The sequence below is a fragment of the Pituophis catenifer genome, unplaced genomic scaffold, assembly GCF_029215685.1.
Source record: "Pituophis catenifer annectens isolate HBS135680 unplaced genomic scaffold, rPitCat1.0.hap2 SCAF_1, whole genome shotgun sequence".
In the NCBI taxonomy this organism is placed as follows: domain Eukaryota; kingdom Metazoa; phylum Chordata; class Lepidosauria; order Squamata; family Colubridae; genus Pituophis; species Pituophis catenifer.
Window position 1 is genome coordinate 334,522,265 of NW_027256881.1, and position 23,527 is coordinate 334,545,791.

General features: G+C 43.2%; 1 protein-coding gene across 3 annotated transcripts in view; it reads left to right on the forward strand.

Annotated features, from left to right (window-relative positions):
* The window catches only part of NFIC (nuclear factor I C), a 176,393-nt gene that overhangs the window by 135,742 nt on the left and 17,124 nt on the right, over positions 1–23,527 (forward strand). For 2 of the 3 annotated variants that reach the window (XM_070943687.1, XM_070943693.1), the window contains 5 exons: positions 10–133; positions 3,817–3,941; positions 9,122–9,244; positions 12,957–13,141; positions 17,582–17,738. In XM_070943687.1, the coding sequence (XP_070799788.1) occupies positions 10–133; positions 3,817–3,941; positions 9,122–9,244; positions 12,957–13,141; positions 17,582–17,738 (714 nt within the window). The remainder of the gene's footprint in view (positions 1–9; positions 134–3,816; positions 3,942–9,121; positions 9,245–12,956; positions 13,142–17,581; positions 17,739–23,527) is intronic. The other variant, XM_070943701.1, reaches the window with a different exon arrangement.

The following is a 23,527-nucleotide window of genomic DNA, read 5'->3' on the forward strand; positions in this document are numbered from 1 at the left end:
CATTCACAGCACCAGTGGTGACAGGCACAGGTCCAAATTTCTCTTTGGGAGAGTTGCAAGGGCACTTAGCATACGACCTGAATCCCTCAAGTACAGGGATGAGGCGGACGCTCCCCAGCACTTCCTCCAGTGGGTAAGTCTACATTTGCGCACTCCCTCTCTCTCCCCCCCTCTCCCTCCCTCCCTCCTTCTGTATGTGTTACGTGTGTGTGTGTGTGTTTATGGAATAAAATTTTTACCCCACTGAGGATTCAAGGGATAGAATAGGAAGGATGCCAGGTCACACAAAATTGGGGGATATCCAGAAGGGGGTCTTCAAGAATTAGGATTTTTATCTAGCCATTCCTTGCAACTAGAAATTATTTTCTAGTTACAGATAGTCCGTGACTTACGACCACAACTGAGACCAAAATTGATGTTGCTAAGCGAGACAATTGTTAAGTGAGTTTTACCCCTATTTTACGACCTTGCTTGCCACAGTTGTTAAATGAATCGCTGCCGTTGTTAAGTTAGTGACCAGGTTGTTAAGTGAATCTGGCTTCCCCATTGACTTGGCTTGTCAGACGGTCGCAAAAGGGGATCACATGACCCTGGGATGCTGCAACCGTCATAAATACGAGCCAGTTGCCAAGCATCCAAATCTTGATTACATGACCATGGGGATGCTACAAAGTTTGTAAGTGTGAAAAACAGTGGTAAGTAACTTTTTTCAGTGCCACTGTAATTTCAGACGGTCACTAAACGAACTGCTGTAGGTCAAGGATTTCCTGTATTTGCAGTCAATGTATGATTTTTACATTACACTTGTCTGGAATGGTATAGGACCGTGATGGTGAACCTATGGCACACGTGACACAGCTGGCACGCAGAGCTCTCACTGCGGGCATGCGAGCCGTCGCCCAGCTCAGGTCCATTGCGCATGCGCGCCTCCCGCCGGCAAGCTGATTTTTGGGATGGGTAGGGGGCAGAGTGCATGCGGGAGATGTATGTGGGTTGCAGGGAGGAGCGACGTGCACATTCCAGAAATGCGGAAACGGGCCCATTCCTAGCCTCCAGAGGGCCTCTGGAGCCCAGGGGAAGGCCATTTTCACCCTCCCGCAGGCTCGGGGAAAGCCTCGGGAGGATGAAAAATGGGCCTTCCAGAAGTCTGGAAAAGAGCCCATTTTCGGTCTCTGGAGGGCCTCTGGAGCCCGGGGGAAGCCATTTTTGCCCTCCTGGGGGCTTGAGAAAAGCCTCTGGAGCCTGGGGAGAGCAAAAACAGCCCCCTGCCGTGGTGCAGATTGCTAAAATTTTTGAATCCCACCCCTTGCACACATACACGGGGGATGCGGTGGGATCACTTGCACGTGTGCAGGAGGCATGGGGGGTGATGCGCGCATGCGCAGTGGTGCATGCATTGCATTATGGGTGCCAGCACATGTGTGCGTTATTGCATGCTCTTTTGGCACCCAAAGAGAAACAGGTTATCCATCACTGGTATAGGATCCCCTGCTTGAGCAGGATGATGGACTAGAAGACCTCCAAGGTCCCTTCCAACTCGGTTATCCTCTTTTTCTGATTTTGATTTAACGCAGTCTTTCTTCTAACTGAGGTAAAAGGTAAGGTTTCAAGCTAGAAGGCTGTAGCTTTCACGCTCCAATTTTCTCCTTCCTTTCTCACTTTTTGAAACAACCTGAATCATGATCCTGACTTATTCAACCACATCACATCCACATGTCTCAAACATCTGGGATGCAAATTGCTTGAGAAAGTGGAAGGTGGAATCTTTGACAGCTCTTTCCGTATCATTGAAACAACCGCTTCTGCTGTCCTCTTAGGATCAGAACTGAAATTGTAAAGGTGATCATCTGGTGACATACTCTTATGAGCCAAAAATGCTACCATCTCAACCTTTAGAAATTCCATCACCTTTTAATTAGGGGGGAGGGAAATTCTTTCCTATGTAGCTCTGATCTGCTGTGAACGCTCTTACCTTTTGTTTTTTTTTAATCGATTTTTATTTTATTTAGACGATTAAAATACAAAAAAGAAAAGAAAAATTAACAGAGACAAAACAAAACTAGACAAGAGCATTAAAAAAGTGAATTCAAAAGACCAAAAGATCAAAATACATCTAGGGAGGGATCCTAAATGTAGAAGCTTATACATTCTAGACCTGCTTTGCACGGGGTGGGGAAGCTATTATTGTTGCAATAGATTAGTCAATGTTCAACTAGGGGGGATGATATGCTCTTACCTTTTATAATGCTCTACTCGCCACCAGACTTTGCACAAACTCCTAATCCAGGAGTCTGCAACCTTAAATACTCAAGGAGCCATTTGGAGCCATTTCCCACAGAAAAGAAAACACCGGGAGCCACATAACCTGGGTGTGTGTGGCCAACTCGATGTCACTCACTTCCACCAGTCACATGACCCCCCCCCCCCTAGCCACACCTACCCAGCTGGTCATTAAGGCAGAGAACCAGTTGTTAAAAAACACCGGGAATCACAAAATCCTTTTGACATCTCTCTCTCTCCCCTCCCTCCCTCTCCCTCTCTCTCTGTAACTCCCTATGTCTCCCTCTCTCTCTGTAACTCCCTATGTCTCTCTCTCTCTCTCTCTCTCTCTCTCTCTCTCTCTCTCTCTCTCTCTCTCTCTCTCTCTCTCTCTGTATCTCTCTGTATCTCTCTGTTTCTACCCTGGCTGCTTCTCCATCCGCCGCCATTGCCGTTACCTTCTCAGGCCAGGCGAGGAGTGACTGGGAGGGGAGAGTGAGGGGCGGGGCCAGCCAGTTGTGGGATCACCTGACAGGGAGCCACAGCAGAGAACCGCATGCAGCTCCGGAGCCGCAGGTTGCTGACCCCTGTCCTAATCCTTATCCACAAACTTTCAGAGAAAAAAAGGGTGGGACTTTGGTCACATGATCACGGTTGCCATCTTGGCGTTCTTGAGCCCCTAGATGCCTCTGAAATCCTCCATTACCTTTTTTCTTTTTATTACTCCACTGACATATCCCAATATGTCATTGTTCTGTCTTTTGTTCCTATCCCTTAAAACAATTTTTCTTTTACTTTTTGTGCTAGGCTCTCTACTAAAACACCTGTCCTTCAAAACGTCTTCCATTTTCTCTTCTCTTCTTTATTTTTCCTTCCACCATAATGTTAGGACTGTATTAAGGGAATAGTTGCAGTTTGTTTACTTTGCCTCAATCTTCTTACCTCGTTTGCCTCTCTTTGGAATCATATTTCACCATGTAAAGCTCCTCAAAGCAATCCTAAATTCTTGGACTTAGTGAATTATTACCCAGAGCAATGAAGTATAAAAAGGAGGAAGTTCCTTTCAAAATTTAGCTTCTGTGATAGCTGTTGCCCTTCATGGTAGTCCTTGACTTACAAAGTTCATTTAGTGTTACAACGGCACTGAAAAAAGTGACCTGACCATTAGTAGCCACATGATCATGGGATCAAAATTCAGATGCTTGGCAATTAGCTCATACTTATGACTGTTGCTGTCATGTGATCAACTTTTACAATGTTTCGACATGCAAAATCAATGGGGGAAGCCAGATTCACTTAACAACCACGTTTCTAACTTATCAAACTGCAGTGATTCACTTAACAACTGTGGCAAGAAAGGTCATAAAATGGGACAAAACTCACTTAACAAACGCCTCACCTAACAGCAGAAATGTGGGTCTCAATTGGGGTTGTAAGTCGAGGATTGCAGTGGGTTATTCTGCTTTTAGAGACAATGATGTAGTTAGAGGAGACTGTTGTTCTTAGATTTTAAAACTGCTATTAAAACCATGTCTCTCCTTTTTTTTTTCCCATAAGGAGCAAACGGCACAAGTCAGGATCCATGGAGGATGATCTGGATACCAGCCCTGGGGGCGAATACTACACCTCCCCTAGCTCTCCCACAAGTAGCAGCCGCAACTGGACGGAGGACATGGAAGGGAGTAAGTCTGCGGGAGATGGGCCTGGCCTCCTTGCTAGTTTACTGTATTTTTCAGAGTATAAGATGCACTTTTTTCCCTCCAAAAATAGGCTGAAAATTTTTCAAAGCTTTTTTCCAGCCCTAATGAGGTGCTACGAGTGAAGCGATCTCTGCTTCCCTGCTTTGCCTGCTGCCTCTGACTCTCAGCTGTGAAGCTTTTTTTCAGCCCTAACGAGGCGATAGCGAGTAAAGCGATCTCTGCTTCCCTGCTTTGCCTGCTCCCTCTGACTCTCAGCTGTGAAGCTTTTTTTCAGCCCTAATGTGGCGCTATGAGTGAAGCGATCTCTGCTTCCCTGCTTTGCTTGCTCCCTCCGACTCTCAGCTGTGAAGCTTTTTTTCAGCCCTAACGAGGCGATAGCCAGTGAAGCGATCTCCCTAGTTTGCCTGCTTTTCTCATTGCTTCTCTCTCCAAAGATCAGTTGTTTCTTTAGAAGCTGTTCTTTATCCCCAAGCAGGGGATAAAAACCAGCAAACTAATATGCTGAAGCTGACCAGACTAAGGACGCTAGCCAGATGAATACCTGGTAGGCAGATTTTTTTCCTCCCCCAAAACTAAGCTGCGTCTTATACTCTGGTGCATCTTATACTCCGAAAAATACAGTAAATGCCTTTGCAGAATAAATGTCCATGGAGATTCCTCAGACATACAGATCATAGTTGTTTCAGAGGTGTTGTTTTTTTTTTTTCCCCCAAAAGGGAACTGCACTATTTTTTTTTTCCCTGAAGAAAGAAGAAGACATTTCGCTTCTCATCAAAGACGCTGTGATGGTTGTGACTGGATGATGGTGTTGGCGGGAGGGTGGGGAGGGATGTTGGAAGGATAAGTTCTGTCCTTCCTATCTTTCCATCACCCCACCATCCAGTCACAACTGAGGAACCATCTTGGAAGAGAAATGTCTTTTTCTTCTTCCTCAAGGAAAAAAACAACAACAGTCCAGTTGCCTTTTGGGGGGGAAAAAAGCACCCTGTGAGATATTTTGCAGAATATTTAGCATTTTCACTGGCTTCCTGTTTTCCTATTTCAGGGCTGGCATCCCAGGCCCCCAGGAGCTGCCATCAATCATGTGAAGAGTGTAATTGGTACCCATAAAGGAGAATATTTGTAGTTCAGGGTTGAAATGAGGGGCCCTTGGTGCTCTCTGAGCTTAGTTGTTTTCTTGCAGACGTTTCATTACCCAAACTAGGTGACACTGATGATGTTACCTAGTTTGGTAATGAAAGGTCTGCAAGAAAACAACCAAGCTCAGACAGCACCAAGGACACCTTCAGTGTAATTGTTGCAGATCTGTCTGAACTACTGAATATAGAGATATGCCGGAAATACTGTATTGATAGATAACAACTAGGAAATACTTAGCCGTCAAATCAACAAATCATTGTGATTTTTACAACTTTCTTTGAAGAGTGAGGAAAATTAATTTTTTTTTCTAATTCCATTACCATATTGTTTGGGAATGTGTTATCTACCGTATTTTAATCTTTATATAATTATTGGTACATTTATACAGCTGCCCATCTCGCGCATGTGACTCTGAGCTGCATACAGATTTAAAAACATGAAACCATGCAAATGTAATAACCAAAATTATCCACAATAATAGTTTAAAAACAATAAAAGACTATTCAAGTCATTTTAAAAAACACAGTCTGCAGGAGAGCACAATCAGTCTCACTAACAATACAGGATTAATTCTGAATCAAGTAGAATAATATCAAGACTAAATTCCAGAATCAGAGAATTACTAATTTAATGTATACAACTTCCACTTGTTTTTTTCCCTTCTCAGCACCCACGTTTTATATACATATATGTATACAGAAGAGGGGGAAAACTATCTTTATATGATTATACATACAATATGATTACATCAAGATTATTTTCAATATGTAATATTTTAACTGATGCATACTGAGAAAATATTGCTGATGAATTGTTGTGCTGCTTACCAGCTTGGATGGTTTCAAAAAAGGGTTGGACCCAGTGGTTTGGCCGAGCCAGTAGTGGTGACGATATGATGTCACCAAACCGGTTCTCTTTGTTCGGGAGCTGGGCCCTCCCACCCCCCACCCCCCACCCCCCCCGCGTTATTCTTACATTTTATTTGGCCCCACCCCCAATCTATTGCTGCCTCCTGAGTCCCAGCTGATAGGCTAGAAGGAAAAAACCTGTTTAAACTCTTGCTGCGGGGCTTCAAAGGGCCGCCCTACAGCTGATCAGTGTTAAAAGGCAGTGTGGTGGTAGACCGGTGCCTCCAAAAACGAATGGGTAGACCAGTGCCTCCAAAAACGAATGAGTAGACCAGTGCCTCCAAAAACAAATGGGTAGACTGGTGCCTCCAAAAACGAATGAGTAGACCGGGGCCTCCAAAAATGAATGAGTAGACTGGGGCCTCCAAAAACAAATGGGTAGACCGGGGCCTCCAAAAATGAATGAGTAGACCGGGGCCTCCAAAAACGAATGAGTAGACCGGGGCCTCCAAAAACGAATGAGTAGACCGGGGCCTCCAAAAACAAATGGGTAGACCGGGGCCTCCAAAAACGAATGAGTAGACCAGGGCCTCCAAAAACAAATGGGTAGACCGGGGCCTCCAAAAATGAATGAATAGACCGGGGCCTCCAAAAACGAATGAGTAGACCGGGGCCTCCAAAAACAAATGGGTAGACCGGGGCCTCCAAAAACGAATGAGTAGACCGGGGCCTCCCAAAACAAATGGGTAGACCGGTGCCTCCAAAAATGAATGAGTAGACTGGTGCCTCCAAAAACAAATGGGTAGACCGGGGCCTCCAAAAACGAATGAGTAGACCGGGGCCTCCAAAAACAAATGGGTAGACCGATACAGCTCTGCAAGCAGTTAAAAGCCTGGTAGACCAGTACCTCTGCTAAATCCTAAAGAATTGTCACATGACCATCAAGCCACGCCCATAAAATAAGCCACGCCCACAGAACTGGTAGTAAAAAATTTTAGAACCCCCCCTTGGTTGGACCAATGGATGGAAATCCTGGGGATCAACACTTATTAGCTCTGATTGTAGCAGGGCTGCTTCTGAAAGCTATCTACAGGTAGTCCTTGACTTATGACCACAGTTGGGGCCAGAACTTCCATTGCTAAAGAAGGCAGTTAATTGAGCCCAATTTTATGGCCTTTTTTGCCATAGTTATTAAAAGAATCAATGTAGTCATTAAGTGAATCTGGTTTTTCGGTGGTTCTGTGCTCATTTGAGAAAATGTTTTCCATTTGCAGATGTTATAAATGTTTTAACATATATAGATGTTAAATGTTTTTTTAAAAAAAATAAAACTATTTATTTAGTTAAAATAGTATAATAATAAATTTAGTTTAAAAACTTATTTTATTTTTACTAATTCAAAAGGGATTTTTTAAAAAAATAATCAGTTAACGATTAATTCAATAAACATTGCAATATTATTGTGGTTATTATTTGCCTGCCTTTAGGCAAAGAATTAAAAAAAAGGGGGGAATATGCCCACCTATTCTTTCCCCAAGTAGAAATATGTTTAAAATGCTTTACAAGAAGAGGTTTAATTTCAATCCTGTCCTGGATGTTCTGTAAAATCCTTCCAAATGAGTGTCTGAGAAAGGACTAAACCTTTTAGTGGCATGGACTAAACCAACTGGCCCAGATAAATCTGAGCCAGCAGATAGAGGAGATTAAGTGCATCCTGTCGCAGACATGCACACATACGGGGGAGGGGTGGGCTTTGATATTTATAGGAAAGGATAGAAGCCCATTTGTAGGATTCTCCAAACAACCACCTAGGAGCAAGCTCCATTCCATCAATGTGTCACAAATTAAAATAGAAAAACTTCTACAGGTAAATCTTGAACAGTATCCGGTAATAGTGGCTCAGCACCAATGAGCCATAAGGAGAGAGCTACACAGACATGGGAAAAAAATCAGAGGTGGTTTCAGCAGGTTCTGACCAGTTCTGGCGAACCGGTAGCGGAAATTTTGAGTAGTTCGGAGAACTGGTAAATACCATCTCTGACTGGCCCCGCCCCCATGTATTCTCTGCCTCCCGAGTCCCAGCTGATCGGGAATGGAGATTTTACAGTATCCTTCCCGTGCCAGGTCCACCAAGCCATGTCCACCAAGCCATGCCACGCCCACAGAACCAATAGTAAAAAATTTTGAAACCCACCACTGGAAAGGATAATGCCAAGTGACAAAAAACAAGATATGCTCGATAAACTCCTCAGGGTGCCATCGGCCAAGTTATGTCAGCTGGCGACACCCAGGGGAAGGGCCTTCTCTGTGGGAGCTCCTGCCCTGTGGAACGAACTGCAACCGGAAATACACAAGATCTCCGACCTCCGTGTGTTTCGCTGTGCCCTTAAGACCCTGCTGTTCCGCCAGGCAGGGCTATCTATGTAAACGATTTTAAACTGGGTGTTTTAAATTTTGGGTTTTAAATTCGGGCCGAAATTGTTTTAATACTTTTAACTATTTTAAAACTGTTGTTTGTACCTTGTGTTTTTAATTGGCTCTACACCGCCCCGAGTCCTTCGGGAGAAGGGCGGTATATAAATTAAGTTATAAATAAATATAAATAAAATGAATAAAACTAAGTCACATACATGAACTGGGCTGCATGAAAAACACTTGGTCCCTTTTTATAGTTGGGAAGTCCAGGGCACTGCTGTAAATGATACTAACGACTCAGGAAAAGTTAACATTTTTCTGTTGGTTGGATCTCTGAAAAACATGCTGTCGTTAAAGGATGGTTTCCACGCTGTACAGAAAGAACAGAAATATAGTTTAAACTGGGGGTTCCCAATTTTGGAAACTTTTAAAGACATGTGGACTTCAATTCCCAGAATTCCCCACCCATGGTTGACTGGGGAATCCTGGGAGTCGAAATCCACACATCGTAAAGTTGCCAAGATTGGGAACCTTCCCCGATTTAGAGCTGTGCTTCTCGAACTTGACCACTTTAAGGTGGGTGGACTTCAACTCTCAGAATTCCTCAGCCAGCAATGCTGACTATGGAATTCTGGGAGTTGAAGTCCGTGGTTGAAGTGGCCACTGTTGAGAAACACTGTTTTGGAGGGCATAGTGATGCCAGCAACCAACTATTTCAATGACATTGTAACACGCCTCTTCCTCCCATCTCTTCTCCAGGCATCTCTCCAACTGTGAAAAAGACAGAAATGGACAAGTCTCCCTTCAACAGCCCATCTCCGCAGGACACTTCACCCCGGCTGTTTACTCAGCATCACCGTCCTGTCATTGCCGTACACAGTGGTATGTAAGCTGCTTTACGAAGGGCAAGGATGATTATGGCTATTATGCCGATCTGATATAGAATCTTTATTTTACTATTTCAAGTGTAGAGGAGGGGATTCTGATAGTTTTAATAATGTTACTTATTTTTAAATATCTCCATGGAAAAACGAGCGCATCAGACACGAGTGTCTTCTTATTGTGCTTCTTTTCTAAGAATTCCTCATCTAGGGGAGCATTCAAAACCTTCATTTTTCTTCCTTCCTTTCGTTCTGCCTGTTTGCCAATTTTAGAACAGCCTGTGGGTAGGCATAGGTCTCAAAGATCTAATTATAAAAAGGTTGCTTGCTTATTCTTTTTCATAGTAATTCCTTCTTCCTAAGAATGGCAGTTCAGCAACATGTGGGAAGAGACGAGAAGAAGCTGCATTGTCAGAAGTTCTCCAAGGGAGAGTTGCTATTAATCTTCCCGAGCAACAATTGCCAGAATGCTTTTAGGAGATGGGATGGAAGATTCAATAGTTCTGGAAGAGTTCAAAAATACACTAGATTCAGCAGCTAATGCTAGCATAGGTCAGCCCCCATCAAAGGAAACTGCCTGAGTTAAGATAAATATAACTTTATTAGAGGAAAAGATTGCTTTGGAAGCCTCCTTGCTGCAATCAGCAAAAATGTAGCTATTCCTCTCAGGGGTCTAACTTTGGGAAGAAATTATCCCAGAATTCTGTAACAGAATCCAGCTGTGCACACAGCCCTGACTGGTAGGTGCTTGTTATGTCTTCAGGGAACCACCCTTTTCTCAATTTCCAGAATTATTTGCACTTAAAAAGCAAAACAAAGAAATGAAAATGAAACCTCAAAGCAAGCGATGAACGTGCACATAATGCAACATTTCAAATGAAGAGAAAATTGCCATTATGAACTATAGGAAGAGGGCAAGACTGCTAGCTAAACTATTCCTCCACTGCTTATACAGGTAGTCTTCAACTTATGAAGTTGGGAACAGGACAGAAGTTTGGTTGATAAGCGATGTGGTCGTGAGGCGAGTCATCATTTTACAAAATGATTTCACAGTAATTTTTACATAGTAGTTAAGCAATTAGTGTGGTTGTTAAGCGAATCACATGGATGTTAAGCGAAATCTGGCTTCCCCAATTAACGTCACTTGTCAGAAGCTGGTTGGGAAAGTTGCAAACCACAATCAATGCAACCATCATAACGATGAGCCAGTGGCCAAGGGCCCAAATTAGGATCAAATGACCATCAGGGTAATGTGACAGTCAGAACATTGAGAACAGATCACTTTTTCAAGCCTTTTTAAATGAAGAATCGTAAATTGAGGACTACTTGTACACGCATCTAACATTTCAGCTGTAAGAATGAGAAGAAAACTGGATCTCTCTTGCAGAAATGAGTGAATTCTGGTAGTTTAGTTATTTGAGGCAGGGAGGTGGACTGGAAGACCTCTAAGGTCCCTTCCAATTCTATGATTCTGCGTTACATCCAATTTTTTTCTTTTCTCTCTATAATATTACATTTGTTCAGCATCTTTTGAATTTAACTGTGTCTGCAGACCTGTTGTGACTCAGGCCCAAGTAGGTATTATCAGACGCAATCAGTTTGAAACAAACAGACTTTATTAGATCAGCTGAGAATTAACTCATTCTCAGCGTAGTCCAAGCCAGGGGTGAAATTCAATTTTTTTTGCTACTGGTTCTGTGGGCATGGCTTAATTAGTGGGCGGGGCTTAGTGGTAAGGTGACTGGGTGGGCGTGGCCAAGTCAATGTCACTTCTTTGCCTCTTTTTAACCTACAAAACACAACACAACACAACACAACTGGCTCACCCACAATGTAAAAGCAGCTGTGCTAGACTCAAAATGGCCCCACAACAAGCAGGAACCTCACACAGCCACAAAAAGCCCAAAAAAACAACTTTCACACTTTACACACACACAACACAACACAACACAACACAACACAACACAACACAACTGGCTCACCCACAATGTAAAAGCAGCTGTGCTAGACCCAAAATGGCCCCAGCAACAAGCAGGAACCTCACACAGCCACAAAAAGCCCCAAAAACCAACTTTCACACTTTACACACACAAAATTCCACATACAGCTTTGTGAGATTTTGTGTGTTTGTGTAGTTAGAGTGAAACACTACAGAAACACACTAAATCTCAGAAAGCTGCACAAATATTATTTTATTTTAATTTATTTTTATTTTTATATAAAAGCAGCTAAATTTAAAACTTCCTAAACTTTAAATGGCTAGGTCTAAAAAAAGAACATGGGGGGCGGGGGCAGGGATTTTTGCTACTGGTTCTCCGAACTGCCCGCCGCCATCACTACCTACTCGCCCGAGCCGGTCCGAACCGGGAGCATTTCACCCCTGGTCCGAACTAATTCAAAACAAATTCTTCATAACACAATTCTTCAGCTTTATCATCAACCTTGGTCTAATTAGGCAACCTGCCAAAGGCTTTTCTTGGCAAAAGTTCAGAAGCAGAAGACACCGACAAGAAATAAATGCAGCAAGACAAGAAACAAATCTATCAACATTGTTTTCCGACAAAGAGCCCAAGAGCCGTTGCTGATCTTTTAAGCCTTATGGGAGGGGCCAATCATCTCTTGGCCTTACTCGCGAGTCGTCCTTTTTGCTTTAGCAGCTCTTGCCTTCTGGCAGCTCTTCTCATGCATTCCTCCTGTTCCTCTGCCTCTCTGCTCTCAGCCTCTGGAGGCTCCAGAGTCTGCACATCACTTCCGGATGGCCCTGGCCCCATCTCTGCCTCCGACGCAGAGCCCTCATCTGGGCCTTCCCCAGCTTCCAGGACTGGCCCATGTTCTTCCTCAGCCTCCTTGCTGTCCGACTCCGCTGCCAGTTCCTCAGGCTGCTGGCGGACCAGAACAAGACCAAGTGGATAGTTTTTATTATAGAACTCAGATGAATTGCTCAAATTAAAGGCAGCCTTCCTCAACTTGGTGCCCTCTAGATGTGTTGGACTACAGCTCCCATCAACATGGTAATCTGTAAGGCACCAAGTTAGGGAAGGAAGCTTTCTGGCACAGGATAGGGTAGAATTGGATTTTTACAGATCATTTCAGCTTTTTTTTTTTCCAGAATTCTTCAGAATACGATTAATTGTGGAAGTCAAGAAAAAATAGTTCAGTATATCAAGCAACCCAAATTCTCTTGAAAATTTCCCAGTAAAAGTTGCATGTGGTTTGTTTGCAAAAAGCAAAAAAGAGAGAGAGAGAGAGATTAGGTTTTAAAAACTTAGGCCAGCAGAGCCATACTTGTAAAGATTTAACAGAATTCTAGGAAGTTTGGGATTTAGTGCTGATGGGGTAAGTCAAGGGAGGTGCCGCTGCCTTTCTGAAGCTAGCAGTGAAATTTTGTGGGATCAGAGTACAGTTTTGGCTGTGTGGCCAAAGGCCAGATGTTGCCCCCCAGAGGATAGTGTTGGTGGTACTTGGCCCCTTAACATGATCTAAAGATGAATGGGAGTGAGAGATTCCTGTAGGGTTTGTTGACTTGCCCAGGGAAGTTGGAGAGGGGAAAGGAGATGGAAGTTTGCTTGCTCCAGAAGGAGGAGGAGGAGGAGGAAGATGGAGGAAGGCCCTTCTAATCGTTTCTGCAGAGGTGCCCGGGAGCAGGAGGGTCTGGGTGCATGCTGTTGATGAAGGCCGCCCAGTTTCCTCTCTCTCTCTCTCACCCTCTGCAGGTATCTCTCGAAGTCCCCACCCCTCCTCTGCGCTGCACTTTCCCACCACTTCGATCCTGCCCCAGGCGGCCTCCACCTACTTCCAGCACACAGCCATAAGGTACCCGCCTCATCTGAATCCACAGGACCCTCTGAAAGACCTTGTCTCATTGGCTTGTGACCCATCCAATCAACAACCAGGACCGGTAAGGAACTTGCCAGGGTTATAACTCCTGTCGCCTTTTGTCTTGTGGTGTGGATAGTCCCTAATGCCTCTCTGTTCAGTCTAGTTCAGGGGTCTCCAATCTTGGCAACTTTAAACCTGGCGGACTTCAACTCCCAAACTCCCCAGCCAGCAAGCTGGGAATCCTGGGAGTTGAAGTCTGCCAGGCTTAAAGTTGCCAAGGTTGGAGACCCCTCGTCTAGTTCATGACTCCCTGAGTCCAAGGAGGAACGGCATGGTAGTTTATTTGGAATACCCGTGTAACCGAGCAGTTCCCCAAGCTCTTCAGTGTTTTTGTTCCGTCATGAAAAAAATACTTATATATTTTCTAAATGTTATACTTAAAGCCAGATTTCTCCAACCTGGTGTCTCTAAATGTGTTGGGACTTCCAGACTCCATAAACAACAAAGTTTAAGCCAGTGTTTTTTCAAACTTGACAACTTTTAAGATGAGTGGACTTCAACTCCCAGAATTCAACAGCCACCATGAATTCTGGGAGGTCAAGTCCATTCATTTTGAAGTTGCCAAATGTAAAAAGAAAAGAAAAAAAAAAGGTTTAAGCCACATTGTACCATTTCAATCTTGGACTCACATTTCCACTTTCATACTTGATTGAAATGCTCATCATTGTTCTTATATTTGTTTTGTGTTGTGTTGTGTTTGGTCCTGGCATCAGTTATTTTTACTTTCAAATAATGCCCTGAAGTATTTTTAAAATGACATAGCTTGGTTCTAAGCGATTATTCTTAATAAATTTAAAACGATGACACTTGGCATTGGGGCAGAGGATGGTTATTGGGGCTGAGATTCGTCCTTCTGTTCTTGAAATTTCATTTCTAAAACAACTAAGCCTTAGCAGGCAGCATCTGATCTTGGCTGAACAGAGAGAAGCAGGGTCAGATCTGTTAGTGTATACTACTACTACTACTACTACTACTACTACTACTACTACTACTGCTGCTGCAGAAAGCACCTACTTTGGAGCCTGTTGACCAAAGAATTTTGGCTGGCAGGGTCCAGGAGGACAGCCTTTCTGCTATGATCTCCACCTTCTGGAACATTCTCCCGTTGGAGGTGAGGTCCGCCCTCACATTCCTGATCTTTGGGAAGAGCCTAAAAATTTAGCTCTGCCGCTTGGCCTGGGGTCTTGAGAGGGGCTTACTACATTGGAGGTTGATGATCAAGGCTTATATGTTTCTGGGAATGAAATTTCAAGATCTCTACTTCTAAGCTGCCCATCATCTTAGTTTTTGGCATTTAGCTTTTCTATTCAGTTTTTCTAATTTTAATTGTTTTTCAGTATTTTTTTTTAACTTTTTATTATATTGTAAGTTTCCCAGAGTTGCTATATCAATGAAATGGGCAGCATAGAAATGTAACGAACAAACAAACAAGCAAATAATACTACAGTTATCCGAGACCATGGCTCTAAGTTAGACTGTGAAGTTAAAAAAAATAATAATACCCAAACCCATCATGGAGGAAGACCGTATTGTCACCAAGGGGAAATAAAAACCTTCAAGGACACGTACATCAGGAATGGAGGACTTTTTAAACTGTTAAGTGCCACCTGCACGTATGTGGGTTTTGAACAGGACACAAAAAAACGTGTGCGTTTAAGGAGGATTAAATCCTCGGATCTTCAAAACATTGATGGTAATTATCTGTAATTTGCATAGCATGCCTCAGGCAAGTTCACAAAGCCCAATGCCATTTGTACCAAAGGTATGTAAAGGGTTTAGTGAAGGGAAAATGTAGCTTACAGTCGCATTGTACATCTTGAAATAAGATACTGTATAATCCTCCTTGGACTAGATAAATAATAATCAAAGTGAGATCGAGAAGCCCTGTATTTGCGTGCTGTTTTCACAGGCGGAGCAATGCTAGTGAAGAGGTAATGAATTCACACTCATTTAGGCTTCGTGCTGCGAACGTGTGCAAGAAGGAAATAGATTGTGACACTGCCCCGGTTCGGGGCCTGGAGGATGCTTAGGATGGGATCAAAGAAAAGTTTTGACTGTTGAGATCCTCAGATGGAGTAGTAGGATCTGCCTCACCTACACAGCTACTGTACAGGTAGTCCTCGACTTACAACAGTTCATTTAGCGACTTTTCGAAATTACAGCAGCACTGGAAAAAGTGACTTATGACCATTTCTCACACTTAATGATTATTGCAACATCCCCATGGTCATGTGATCAGAGGCTTGGCAACCGACTCTTCTTTATGACGGCTGCAGTGTCATAGGGTCCCGTGATCAGCTTTTGCGACCTTCTGATAAGCAAAGCCAATGGAGAAGCCAGATTCGCTTAAAGAGCCGTGTTACTAACTAAACAGCTGCAGTGATTCACCTAACAAATGTGGCACGAAACGTCATAAAATGGGACCCCCCCAAAAAAAAATAACTTAACAAACGTCTCACTTAGCAATAGAAATTTTGGGTTTCCATTGTGGTCGTAAGTCGAGGACTACCTATGTATGTGCTGAAGATGCCAACTGCCCCTCTGAAAGAGCTATCAGGTTAAATAAGATAAAAGAAAAAGTAGCATAAATTGTCAGACCAGAAGGAATAGAATAGGAATAGGAATAGGAATAGGAATAGGAATAGGAATAGAATAGAATAGAATAGAATAGAATAGAATAGAATAGAATAGAATAGAATAGAATAGAATAGAATAGAATAGAATAACAGAGTTGGAAGGGACCTTGGAGATCTTCTAGTCCAACCCCCTGCTTAGGCAGGAAACCCTACACCATTTCAGACAAATGGCTATCCAACATCTTCTTAAAAACCTCCAGTGTTGGAGCACTCACAACTTCTGGAGGCAAGTTGTTCCACTGATTGTGGTGATTGGTGGTGGAGAGCCATAGAGAGAGAGCTTGAATAGTAAATATTCTCACTGCTCTCCTAATTAAAGCTGCACCACGGCTGGGTGGGAGGAGGGCTTTTTTGCCCTCCCCAGGCTCCGGAGGCTTTACTCGAGCCTCCGGGAGGGCAAAAACGGCCTTCCCAGGCTCCGAAGGCTCTCTGGAGGCTGGAAATGGGCCCATTTCCGGCCTTCCCAAACTTCCGGTAGGCCCATTTTTCGCCCTCCCCGAGCCTCCACACGCACCCTGCACTTACCTGCATCCAAAACAGGCTGCGTGGGAGCTCCGGGGAGGGGTGAGCGGGGCCAGCCAGGAGTGGGATTTGGGGGTTCTTGGAACTGCACAGAATCATAGCTAGAGGTTCTCCCTAACCCCTGCGAACCCTCAGCAGCCCACCCCTGACTGAAAATGATATTACATAGGCCAGTGGTTCTCAATCTTTTCTTCACCAGGGACCCCCTTTTAAATTCCTTTTGTGGCCACGAACCCCCAAGACTTAAGATTTAAATCATAACATTTCTTCAAGCCTTCACCGACCCTCTGTGATGATAGCGGGCCTCCCCTCAGAAGTCCAGGGACCACAGGTTCAGAACCACTGATATAGGCAATACTGTGCTAACTGCAATGGGAGCACTAAGAATGCTTTTCAAATATTCCTCTGGATTTCCTCCCAATTTTTAACATTCTTGTCATTCTTTCCTTTCTTTTTTTTACTTTACAAATGTTATTCAGTCCACAATTGACAGTATCTTTCTCTGTTTTTTCCTTTTTGGCACTGTAAAAATAATATGCTATAGGAGAGCAGTTTATGTGATCACGTATGAATGTATCAAGATTCTTTTTGTGTACCGTAATGTTTTGATAACATCCACGAACATATATACAGTCTTTAGGTACATACATAAAAATCATGAGAAAAGGAATTTTGATGCCACTGCACATATCATAATAGCACTGTTGCTTTTTTTGTGATATTTTATGAAGCATTTTGGGTTATTTGTGTGGCTGTGGCTATAAATTCAGTTTTGGCAATCTGCGCAAAAAATCGCAAAATATAAACCTACATTTGCAATGCTAAAGAGTAATAAAGAGCACAGAAAATGCAGCTTGTTAGCACAGTGTCACAGTAAGCCGCTTGGTAGATTTATTAGAAACCAGTGTGGCCACATGATCAGGAGTTGGGAACATTGGCCCCTTTACGACTTGTGGACTTCAACTCCCAGAATTCCTGAGCCAGGTTGGCTCAGGAATTCTGGGAGTCGAAATCCACAGGTCGTAAAGGGTCCATCATTCCCCACCCCTGAGCTAGACCATTTAGGTGGGATTGTAAAAGAGTTTTTATACATGGAGGGTACTTTTTACTCTTAGTCATGACAATTGAATAGATCTTCCATATTTGCAGTCAGGTGAGCTGGCCAAGATTCCCAGGGTCCCCAGTGAAGCCCGCCCACTGTCCCCATTTTGAGGGGGGAGGTTCCTCTGGGCGGGCAGGTGACTCCTGTGGACAGTGCTAATGGCTTGCTCTGTGTTTTTTTTTTCATATTGTGTCCCTAGTTAAATGGAGGTGGTCAAGTGAAGGTACCCGGGCATTACCTTCCTACCCAGATGTTGGCGCCACCACCTCCAGGTATGCCCCGCCTGGCAATCTCACCTGACACCAAATCTACCACGACAACTTCCGAGGGAGGGACCACCTCGCCGACGTCTCCCAGTAAGCAAGCCCACTCACCATTCCTGCACCTACCCATTCCCAAATGGCCTTGTCCACCTGTCTGCCATCTGTCACTAATTCTTCTTCCCTACCCTCTGGCCATTTTCACCAATTCAGACTGCTCTGCAGCCTTGTGATTTTGGGGCAAGCGGGGGGGGGGGGGAGGGGGATGGCCATTTTGGGGGAGAGGATTTTGAGATGAGATGGCAGCAGGGTGCATGGATTTAAACAGAAGTTCAAATCACTCATTTAAATGATCAGAAATGGCCATTGATTTAAATCAGTGATTTAAAAAAAAAACCTGAGCAAACATGCATGCTAACCCATGCAAACATGCATGCTGCCATAAAACATGCCAGGTTGCAGATACAGACAGCCTTTATAGCTCCGTAGAACATAATCCAATCTAATCATCTACCTTGCATGCCTGTCGTACAAAGTGAAGCTCGAATTTAAGAGAGCAATTGTGGAATGAAATTGTTCCATTTGGCTCTTTCTTTCCATGTTTAAGGACACTGAAAAAGACCAATTCCTTGAAAATTATAGGGTATCCCAAACTTTCCAGAAGCAAAAGGTGGTAGTTACATGGCAGACATAAAAGTTTATCAGCCATGCTCTCCGATTGGCCTTCTAAATTTGGGGTCTCTGAAAAGCAGCCTCCATGCAACTTTGTGTGGCGTTGCGCAGATTCCAGAACAGTGTTTTTCAAACTTGGCCATTTTAAGATGTGCAGATTCAACTCCTAGAATTCCTCAGCCAGCATAAACTTCCCTAGCCAGTTAAAATTTGCCAAGTTTGGAAAAATATTGCCCTGGATCCTATTTCCCCTGACATCATTTTAACAGTAACAGAGTTGGAAGGGACCTTGGAGGTCATCTAGTCCAACCCCCTGCTCACACAGGAGACCTATACTAGGGATTCGAACCGCCAACCTTTCTGATCGGCAAGCTCAGTGTCTTAGCCACTGAGCCACAGAACATCTATTTTGATTTCAAAAAGGTCCTTCAAAGCACATAGGGGCACTAGCATAACTCCAGCATTTCATTTTGAGTTTTTTAAAGCAGCTGTGTCTTTTCCCAAGAACCTGCTGTCCAATCTCAGAAAAAGATGTAGCTGCTTTAATCCCTTGAAGAGAGACTCTGTTCCTGCCGCTCTGGGCTCTGAAGACAATTTTAGGAAATGAATTTGAAATATTGTACATTCCTAGCACATTATGATGGGCATAGTGTTTTCCCAAAATTTTTCTGAAGTAGAATGTTGCTTATAACTTGGGGAACATTTTGATAGGGTTTTAAAAAGCCTTACTGTTGGGATTTTGTCCCTGTCTGTCTATTCCCGCTCTCCCATACAATATCATCTTCCATTTCCCATCCTGTATAAAAGGGGCAAGTGTTTTCCTTACCTTCTGAAAATTTGCTCGCTTATGATCTAAATATTAATGCTAGTATAGCCCACTCTGAAATAATAATAATTACTGTAAAGGGAAGCCTTGTTCATTCTTAATCTTTATAATGACTTTGATTATGCAAATCCTCTCTATTTAATCATTCCGTCAAACAACACGGATATTTATTTTCCTTATCTCGAAAAAGCTGTGTTTTTCTAGTACCTACTGGTAAAATACTATTATTTTCCTCCATGCTTCACCAGTTCTTTACCTAGGCATCTTACTGGGTTTAATGGAAACTTATAGACTTGATTCCAGTGTGTGTGTGTGTGTATGGCTGTTGACTTCTACTGTCTAGTTGGCAGTGCAGTCAGATGTCACATCAAACCAGTTTCCTTAATATTGCTGATCGGGGAAAAAAATAATGTAAACTGAAACTCCCTAATCCAATTCCTAGCACTTTCCCAATCTATCAGGCAAACTAATAAAAATACATAGCATGTCATTTTCTTCTTTCCAGATAATATTCCTAAATGTCTACAAAACAATAATGCTCTGTTTGGAAACTGAGGAGTGGCGTAAACTTTTGTTTAGAGGCTTAATAGATTGGAACTCGCCTGGTCATGTGCTTTGGCTCATTGTTCTTTAATTGCAGGGAAGAAGCCAAATGTCGCTTTTAAGGGCTGTGTATTTGGTGTAATTTGTTTTGCCTTTTGCAGTTTGCTGAGAAAAAGTCTTGCAAATACCTCTGCTGTGCTCTTAATAGCTGTGGAGAGGGGGGTTCCTTAGCAAAACATATTGTTCTTCTAATAAGAATGGGAGGTCTTCCTAGGAGCTTATATCATCAGCTTTGATGTAGCTTCTTCTACTCATCCAGTTTACTGATATTTCCAGTTTTGTTTTGTTTTTAATTTGATTTATATGCCACCCTTCTCCGGAGACTCAGGGCGGCTTACAGTGCATTAAGCAATAGCCTTCATACTTTTGTATATTTTATACAAAGTCAGCTTATTGCCCCCACAAACTGGGTCCTCAATTTACCTACCTTAGAAAGGATGGAAGGCTGAGTCAACCTTGAGCCTGGCAAGATTCAAACTTACTTTAATTGCAGACAGCTGGTGTTAAATTACAGTGCCTTGTCTGCAGAGCTATCCAGGCTCTGCTATCTCAGTAAACTATCCAGTTTACTGACATTTCAGTCTTTCACAAATTTATTTCTTCTTCTTCTTCTTCTTCTTCTTCTTCTTCTTCTTCTTCTTCTTCTTCTTCTTCTTCTTCTTCTTCTTCTTCTTCTTCTTCTTCTTCTTCTTCTTCCTCCTCCACCTCCTCCTCCTCCTCCTCCTCTTCTCCTTCTTCTCCTTCTTCTCCTTCTTCCTCCTCCTCAGCTTTCCAAAGTTACCCATTCTTGATGCCTTCCTCCTCTTTCGCATGTGGTCTACTCTGAACCATTATTTCTCACCCTTGACAATTTTAAGACTTGTGGACTTCAATTCCCAGAATTCCAGATTCCAACAAACTGAATTTACATGGGTAACAAATGAGACCTAAGTTAACTTCTCCCTTCTCACTGATCTTGAGCAAATCATGTAGGTGCTGTGGTTATGCCTATTTGCAAATATTTGCTTATCATTATATAGTACATACTGCAGAGGGGGAGGGAAATAATTTATGAGGTTTGTGGGGAGGGACCCATTGTAATTGCTGTGCAATTTATCAGTAAGATATAGTAATGCTCTAAAAAACACAGTTTTTACAGGTTTTTCCCCATAGTGCTTCCTCTGAGTTATAGTGTTATCTACCCATCCTTGACTTAGCAGAAAATGATGCCAGCTGAAATTGGCTATCCCAATTGCAGTTCCTTTTTTGCCTTGATTAATTCCCTTCTCAGTCACTATTCCTGCTAGTCCTTTGACTTCCATCCAAAGTAAGAAAATCTAACAGGTTTGGCACACTTTAAGCGGCCTTGAATGGTGTTGAAGTAAGAGGGGAAATGCCTTTTTATCACTAGGGTAATGAAGGGCATCTTAATTCTCTCTGTGGAGTCCTTGCTGCTCTCTGAGCTTAGCTGTTGCTGTCAGACATTTCATTACCAGACTAGGTAACATCATCAGTCTTGGTGAGTGTTGCGTTTGTTTACTGCTTATATACAATAGGTTGCCCTGCCAGGGTTGGTGTGGGTGGTGGTGTGGTTTTCTCCTTCGTAGTTCTTTGATTAGGGTATTGTTCTCTGCTTGATTGTTCAAGGAAATACCAAGGGGGAAAAAAACCACACCCCACCAAGATTGGCAAGGCAAGCTACTCTATATAAGCAGAAAGCAAGCAGTACACACTCAGAAGCACTGATAATGTTATCTAGTCTGGTAATGAAATGTCTGACAGCAAACAAGCTCAGAGAGCACCAAGGATTTCACCATTCAGCTCTGAGCTATGTGTATATTCTCCATTAATCCTGTCTCCCAAATGGTCTGGGGATGAGATAGGGGCGATTTCAATGGAATGCTAAAGGAGAAAGAGGTCTCACAGCATATATGTGCTATGATGAGGTATCCACGGGGACAAAGCCTAAATCCTCTGGAATAATATTTCCAGTAGCTGCCTCTAGCACATCCAGGCACACACCACTTTGCAAGTAAGCATTTTTAAGTTTGTTGAAAGAAAGCATTTATATAAGGAGCACAGCATACAGGAATAGTATTTATGCGTGTTTAGTTAAACAAAAAATAATAGTGGAGCATATATGCATGCATGTATATGTGTGTGTGTATGTGTAAACATGTATGTGTGTGTGTTTACATATTCAACATATATGTCTGTGCGCATGTACATGCACCCAATGTTATATATGTTATATATATATTGTATATAATGTTATATATACAATAATATATAACATTTCAATTTATACAGCTCTTGATTCTAAATTAGTCAATTAATCAATCCTATAAATCATATACGTTACTAAATTAAAGAAAAAAGGGGGGGGAAAATAATCCAGGTAAATTTGCATCATAGGCAAAAGATATCCAGAAAACCTGGTTGCCTCTCTTGGAATATCTTCTTCCTTAACCTCGCTGTCAAAAGAAACCTGAGCCAGATGTTGACAAACAGTATATATTGGCTGTCTGCCGCAGCAAATAAGGTGTAAATTTATTCTTCCGCTGCTGTGTAACATCGGGCTCTTCTGTATGCCAGAAACAAAGCACAGGTGTATCGATCTATTTCTTTTAACTCAGCATTGGAAATAGATTCCCTGGGAAGATTCAAGGTTCCAGTAATCTCATGGGGGCAGGGCAGGGTTATGGTTTATGACCTTGAGGGTGGCAGAGTGGGTTTTCTTCCTTCTAGCACTGTGAGCTTGAATCCTTTCAGCTGGAGATGCTGCCGCTGAACAGGCCTTGGGTTGGGCTTATGTCCTGGATTTGCTTCCAATTGTACAGGTAGTCCTCGACTTACGGCCACAATCGAGCCCAAGATTTCTGTTGCTAAATGAGCTTTCCCCATTTTAACGAACTTTCTTTGCTACAGTTGTTCAGCACATCACCGCAGTTAGTAACACGGTTGCACTTAACCCAGTTGTTAAGCGAAGCCGTCTTCCCCCATTGACTTTGTTTTTGTCAGAAGATCGCAAAACGGAATGAATCTCAAGACCCCCCGGGATCCTGCCACCGTCGTAAACATGAGTCAGTTGCCAAGTGTCTGAATTTTGATCATGTGACCGTTGGTGATGTTGCAACCGTCGTAAGTGTGAAAAACGGTCGTAAGTCCCTTTTTTCAGTGCTGTTGCAGCTGTGAATGGCCACTAAATGAACTGTTGCAAGCCGAGGGCTACCCATGCTTAAAAGTTCAAACTGCACAGTTCTAGATTACATTTCTGTGACTTGTATCGGTTGCTTAGGATGAGTTTTTGAGAAGCTTCTCCAGTTCTGATCTACTCCAGCGTGATGTTGTTGCTCCAGCCATGGCCATTATAGAGCAGTAGGAGAATATAGGGACGCGGCACTAGGGATTCGAACCGCTGAACTGCCGACCTTTCGATCGACAAGCTCAGCGTCTTAGCCACTGAGCCACCGCTCAGTGGCTAAGACGCTGAGCTTGTCGATCGAAAGGTCGGCAGTTCAGCGGTTCGAATCCCTAGTGCCGCGTAACGGGGTGAGCTCCTGTTGTTTGTCCCGGCTTCTGCCAACCTAGCAGTTTGAAAGCACGTAACAAAATGCAAGTAGAAAAATAGGGGCCACCTTTGGTGGGAAGGTAACAGCGTTCCGTGCGCCTTTGGCATTTAGTCATGCCGGCCACATGACCATGGAGACGTCTTCAGACAGCGCTGGCTCTTCAGCTTTGAAACGGAGATGACGAGCACCGCCCCCTAGAGTCGGGAATACCATTTTGGGAGGTAGAAGGTCTC